The 6,866-nt window shown below is 46.8% G+C and overlaps 1 protein-coding gene and 1 pseudogene across 1 annotated transcript; both read left to right on the forward strand.

Moving 5' to 3' along the window:
• Positions 1-2,753: 2,753 nt before the first annotated feature.
• On the forward strand, positions 2,754-3,662 carry LOC141022678 (uncharacterized; annotated as a pseudogene).
• Positions 3,663-5,981: 2,319 nt separating this feature from the next.
• Positions 5,982-6,647, forward strand: LOC141023159 (uncharacterized). Its single transcript, XM_073499493.1, has one exon. The coding sequence runs from the start codon at positions 5,982-5,984 to the stop codon at positions 6,645-6,647; it is 666 nt and encodes a 221-aa protein (XP_073355594.1).
• Positions 6,648-6,866: the final 219 nt, after the last annotated feature.

Here is a 6,866-nt window from a genome sequence, read left to right on the forward strand (position 1 = left end):
CCTGGTAAGATTTTTTTTCTTGCGCAGTATGTGCCATGCTATTGCAGGCAGCAAGTCACTTCTTCAATCTATCGGTGGAAAGAGGAAGCATTTCAAGAAGAAGGAAAACAAAGAAATCCAGTACTGAACACCAACGAGGATCTGTCATATGAGATCTACATCACCGATGAACCTAACCGGTCTAAAATTCATGGACCTGGCTGGGAAAAGTTAATTAGTGACTACGATCTTCATTATCGAGATCTAATCATCATAAACCTGGATACTGGGAGTCTGTCCATTGAGATAGATTTGAGACTCAGTGATTCTCGAGGAGGTCACAGGCCCCTCCCCAAACCATCACTAGGTAAGTGCACCAACTTCCATCCTGTTTTATCAACTACGTTTATCAGCATACTTTGGTGCTCCTACCCCTCTCCACTAAATTAATGACATACTTACAGTAAAAGTTATTTTGAAAATATTTTATGCAATTTTGTTGATTATCATCCCAACTTGATCACATGCATTGAATTTAACCATTCATTTTAAACTTAAATACCGAGTTCATCTGTTTAAACAAATTTGTTTGAAAATGAGTTATTTTTTTCCATGCAGCTCTTGATTTTCTAAATGACTCGGAGAGGGAGTACATTGGGAAAACAGTGTTCGGTCGAGGCGTAAACCTCTCATACAGACAATTTGGACAGATGATATACTATGTGTTTGAGTCTGACGACTTCCCCACCATACCCTTTGTGCAGCGTCTAAACGTCACCAATGTCATAAATGGTCGTCTGGTTAGTCATTGAATATTTGTTTTGATCCACTGCCATGGTTTTGTTTGCTATTTTCGATGTTTTATGTCCTTGTACATTGATTTTATCTAGTAATATTGGTACAATCTGCAGAGAATCCCGTCTGCCGTTGTGAGGCTTCTAAAGATGAACCTGGGATATCTACCTCAAAACGGTGGTATCAGCCTAACAGAGATGTATGATGCAATAGACATGAGCACAACGTACTCCATACGAACCGACGGCAGAATGGAGGTGACCGGTTTTTCAGATTTTGCCCGGGAAGCTCAGCTAAGGGTTGGTTCAATTGTCCTTGTCACAATTGAAAAGCAGTGGCCAACATTGGGAAACATGAAGCTGCTGCGGATGATAATCAACGACCTTTCCTGATAGAGCGTTGCCGGTGGCTATACTTCCTAGTTCAGTAATTTATGTCTGTTTTGTGAACAGCCTGTACACATCAGTTTTGTTATTTAGTTATGTCATGGTATGTAACTGAGCATATGATTATGTCCAAGAGGACGGTGGTGAAAATTCCCTGTCAAAGAAGGTGAACACTTACGTGGGTTAGTTTATTTATCTCTGATAATAATAAAAGGATCCGCTGAATAATAATGGAGGATGAATGGCTGTGGTGAAGTATGTTTCAGAATAGTTTAGTGACGTTGCTAGCTCCGCACGTCAGTAGTATACATATTTTTCACTATGGTGCTCCGCAGAATAGCGTCATGCCAAGTAGTTTGTTGCGATGAGCTCAAGCATACACCTCTGTCAACCGCACAGCACTTCCCCTAAAAACCTAGCGCCTTCCCCTATGGCTCAGTCACCTTAAACATCCATGCCTTCACATAGGTTCATGTCCGTGCCTCACGTAGCATCGTACATGTGCCTCTAGCTGTGCTACTCGCTGTATAAGTGCGTTTCGCAGCTGCATGCCCACGCCCCTCGTTTCTTCTCGTTGTTTCTGCCCATCTCGTACTTGCAACTATTTCAGACATGACTGTGCCTGTTGAGTCGACACATTCATGACTCTCAAGACCGTGCCTCGACAAGAATAACGACCGTGCTTGTAACAGTGCAGCGTTACAGGTGATACATTCAAGACACATTAGGGACCACCTTGCCACTATTTCATACATGACCATGCCTGTTCCGTCGTCACATTCATGCCTCTCAAAGTTAATTGAAAAACATTCCGGAAAAACAGTAACGGATGCCTATTGTCAATCCGCACGTCACGTACATTCGGCGCTCATTCCTTCGTCACAAAAGTAATTGTCGTGCCTCTGCCACAGAACATATAAGTGTAAAACGATTATTCCTACACTTGTAAAACCCGGAATGCCTGGATAAATGTCGAATCCCACCTTGCGGCAAAACCATGGAGGCCGGTGCTTCTCAGGAACACATCTGTGGCTTTTTGCGCATGTAGTTGAGTGCACGGCTATTTGTTCGTGCCCGTGCCTCACGTAGCACCATAGCATGAATTGACGTCCGTGCATCACATAACTCCATTTCCGTGCCTGACGTAGCATCGTATCTATGCCTCTACTTGCGCATCTTGTTGTATAAGTGCTTCTTGCAGCTACATATCCACGCCTGCCGTTGCTTCTCGTTCTTTCTGTCCATCTCATAGCGTCAGCTGCAACAGTGCCTCTGAAAAAACACAGCACTGCTCCTACCAGTGAATGTATCACTGAAAACAATTGCCACTCCCAATGAATGTACCACGCCCGTGTGTCTGAGAGTTAAACCAGCCACTTCAAGCATGCTTCTCTTGGTCAGAGACTTGTGCCTCTACATACTGCCCCTGCATGCCTGACGAGATAAATTGTAAAAGTTAACATTTGACAGCAAACTACGCAAGACAACGATCATCTCCCTGACTTGCTGGAGATACGACGGTTGCTAAAAACATAACTGCTGATTTTATTTTTATTTTTTATAAAGAAAAACAACGATCAAAAACCCAGGATGTGCACAACCGCACCACAAGGGAGATGAAACCACGATCCATAACCCACGATGTGCACAACCGCATCGACAGTGAGATCGTGCACGCACTCCTTTGCCGCTTCCCCGCCCTTAAATTTAGACTCCTGCCGCGGCCTTCTTACACACAAACAACAGAAATCGCCATTGCGCTCCCACTCATTGTTCCCCACGAAAAACCAGGTTGCAGGAGGACCAACTGCTCTAGGCCATGGGATTCATCAAGGAATTCATGGAGGTGCAGGCCCACGGCAACACCAAGTTGCACGTGATCCACACCAACGACTTGCACAAGGCGGCGACCAGCATCGAGCAGTACGAGCGACACCTCGAATTCGAGCGCCACAAGATCATCGGAGTTGATGTGGAGTACACCAACGACGTTGGCGAAGATCAGAAACCAGCCCTCGTCCAGCTCTCCGTCAGCAAGGATCATCCGGTGTTGCTCTTCCAACTGAGTGCCACCGACAAGAACTGCACCAGGTTCGACAACTTCCTTGCCGACCTCAGATACACGTGTGCTGGCTTCTCCATCGACGGTGACATAGAGATGCTCGGGCGCGTCGGACTAGAGATCGCCCACTTCGTCGACATCCAGAAGGAATGGAGGGTGCCTACAGCTACCAAGCCTCTGGACTCCCTTGGGGATGTCTCAGGCATCCTTGTCCACGACTACTACAACAACATGAAGAAGAAGCTCACCAACGTAGAGCACCAGCGCTGGGCGCGCATGCCCCTGTCCATGAGGCACATCGAGTACGCGGCAAAATATGCTTACGCTGCGTACGAGATATGGAGTCGCCTCACCATCATCCAGGAAGGCCTCCGCCGGGAAAAACTCGAGAAGGACAGACCAGGAAGCACGCAAGGTCCTGGGGCGACTACGACTACTGAAGCAGGTGGTCCCGGCCAAGAAAAGTAACTAGAAGATTGCTCATGCCATTCTAGATTTCCCGTTAGATTTGCTTTCTCTCAAGGCTGCCATTTCCTTGTTCTAAATATAGATTTGCTTGTGTCGCAGTTAACCTTGTAGTTTGCTTCCAGTTTACATATCTTCTGAACAAGTTTATTTCCAGTGCAATGTTGCAGTTTTCAATTATTAGAATATATTGGCGTGAACTGAAAAATATAAACACAGTACAGATAACCTTGTAGTTTGCTTCCGGTTTACATATCTTCTGAACAAGTTTATTTCCAGTGCAATGTTGCAGTTTTCTATTATTAGAATATATTGGCGTGAACTGAAAAATATAAACACAGTACAGATACTATACAATTAGCGTAACGCACAGAGCAGGTACACATAGCAATCCACAAAAATGACGAGCATGCAATGCACTAGTACCTTTGTGGATGCAGTGTCGAAATGCAGGGACAACAATTACAGAATGCTCCTAAAAGCAGTGCACAATGTTCTAACAAACCATTGCACACACAAATATTAAAAATCATTCGTATGGAACACTTTGAAAAAACATTTTGAATACAGAGGTAGTTAGGTGTTTATTCTCCTTGGAAAACATTGCTTATGCCCGTGACCCTCAGAGAAGAACACTACAGAGGCACGGTTGTCCGTCAATAACACCAACTACTTAAAACACCCAAGAAGGCACTTCGGTGCCTCCACTCCTATGGAGACCGTGCGTAAATTGATTTCACGTCCGTTAATGAGGCCGAATGCCTTCGAAGACACATGAAACTCATAGGCCATGGCCCCCGCAATGAAAACGTGTCAATGAAAGCTTCTTGAAAACAGAGGCACATCTTCACGTGCTTGCATCACGATCCTTCGCCTCCCTACCTCCCTTAGAATCACGTCTGTGCCTCCAGTTCGTCGGGTAAAACTGTACCTCTGTCGTTCGTAACATGTTAAGAAAGTTGCTGACAACAAAAAACATCAAAAAACCGAGCATTACGTCGACCCCGTTGGCACTAAACGTGACGTCACCGAAAACGCAGAGGCAGAAGCGTGCCTTACGGCCAGCTTCCGATGTATCGGGTCTATGAAGATTTACTTCCTTCTTAATATGGGAGGTGACTATTGCAGAGGCATAGGCTCCATCATTCACCTCCGTGCCTCCGTGCCTCGGCAAGAACGACGACCGTGCTTGTAACTGTAAAGCGTATCGGACACCTTAGGGATGACCTTGCAACTATTTCAGACATGACCGTGCCTATTCCGTCGGCACATTCATGCCTCTCGCAGTTAATTGAAAAACATTCCAGGAAAATAGTAACAGATGCCTATTGTCAATCCTCGCGTCACGTACATTCGACGTACATTCCTTCATCACACAAGTAATAGTCGTGCCTCTGCCACAGAACATATAAGTGAAAAACAATTCTTCCTACACTTGTAAAACTCGGAATGCCCTGGATAAATGTCGAATCCCACCTTGCGGTAAAACCATGGAGGCCGGTGCTTCTCAGAAACACATCTGTGGCTTTTTGCGCATGTAGTTGAGTGCACGGCTATTTGTTCGTGTCCGTGCCTCACGTAGCACCATAGCACGAATTGACGTTCGTGCAATCACGTAGCTTCAACTCCGTGCCTCACGTAGCTTCAACTTCGTGCCTCACGTAGCATCGTATATGTGCCTCTTGTTTCGCCTCTCATTGTATCAGTGCTTCTTGCAGCTGCATGACCACGCCTCTCGTTGCTTCTCGTTCTTTGTGACCATCTCGTAGCGTCAGTTGCAACACGGACACACAACAGTGCCTCTGAAGAAACACAACACTGCTCCTACCAGCGAATGTATCACTGAAAACAATTGCCACTCCTAATAAATGTACCACGCCTGTGTGTCTGAGAGTTAAACCAGCCACTTCAAGCATGCTTCTCTTGGTCAGAGACTTGTGCCTCTACATACTGCCCCTGCATGCCTCACGAGATAAATTGTAAAAGTTAACATTTGACAGCAAACTATGCAAGACAACAATCATCTCCCTGACTTGCTGGAGATACGACGGTTGCTAAAAACATAACTGCTGATTTTATTTTTATTTTTTATAAAGAAAAACCACGATCCAGAACCCACGATGTGCACAACCGCATCGACAGTGAGATCGTGCAGTCCTTTGCCACTTCCCCGCCCTTAAATTTAGACTCCCGCCGCGACCTTCTCACACACAAAGAACAGAAATCGCCATTGCGCTCCCACTCATTGTTCCCCACGAAAAACCAGGTTGCAGGAGGACCAACTGCTCCAGGCCATGGGATTCACCAGGGAATTCATGGAGGTGCAGGCCCACGGCAACACAAAGTTGCACATGATCCACACCAACGACTTGCACAAGGCGACGACCACCATTGAGCAGTACGAGCGACACCTCCAGTTCGAGCGCCACAAGATCGTCGGAGTTGATGTGAAGTACACCAATGACCATGGCGAAGATCAGAAACCCACCCTCGTCCAGCTCTCCGTCGGCAAGGATCATCCGGTGCTGCTCTTCCAACTGAGCGCGGCCGACAAGAACTGCACCAAGTTCGACTACTTCCTCGCGCACCCCAGGTACACGTTTGTTGGCTTCTCCATCGACGGCGACATAGAGATGCTCGGCTGCATCGGACTCGAGATCGCCCACTTCGTCGACATCCAAAAGGAATGGAGGGTGCCTACAGCTACCAAGCCTCTGGACTCCCTTGGGGACGTCTCAGGCATCCTTGTCCACGACATAGAGCTCACCAACGCAGAACGCAGCCGCTGGGCGTGCATGCCCCTGTCCATGAGGCACATCGAGTACGCGGCAAAGGACGCTTACGCTGTGTACGAGATATGGAGCCGCCTCACCACCATCCAGGAAGGGCTTCGCCGGGCAAAACTCGACAAGGAGCAGACCAGGAAGCGCGCTAGGTCCTGTGGCGACTACGACTACTGAAGCAGGTGGTCCCGGCCAACAAAAGTATCTAGAACATTGCTCATGCCATTCTAAATTTCTCATTAGATTTGCTTTCCCTCAAGACTGCCGTTTGCTTGTTATAAATTTAGGTTTGCTTGTGTCGCAGTTAACCTTGTAGTTTACTAGCAGTTTACATGTCGATAGGCACTTATGTGCCTATGTGCCTCTGATACCAAGGGGACCGTGCGTAACTTGGCT

Source organism: Aegilops tauschii, chromosome 5 (genome assembly GCF_002575655.3).
Source record: "Aegilops tauschii subsp. strangulata cultivar AL8/78 chromosome 5, Aet v6.0, whole genome shotgun sequence".
NCBI classification, from domain to species: Eukaryota; Viridiplantae; Streptophyta; class Magnoliopsida; order Poales; family Poaceae; genus Aegilops; species Aegilops tauschii.

Bases quoted from the DNA above. Each gene is read 5' to 3' on its own strand.
- LOC141023159 (XM_073499493.1), top strand. From the start codon at position 5,982: ATGGGATTCACCAGGGAATTCATGGAGGTGCAGGCCCACGGCAACACA.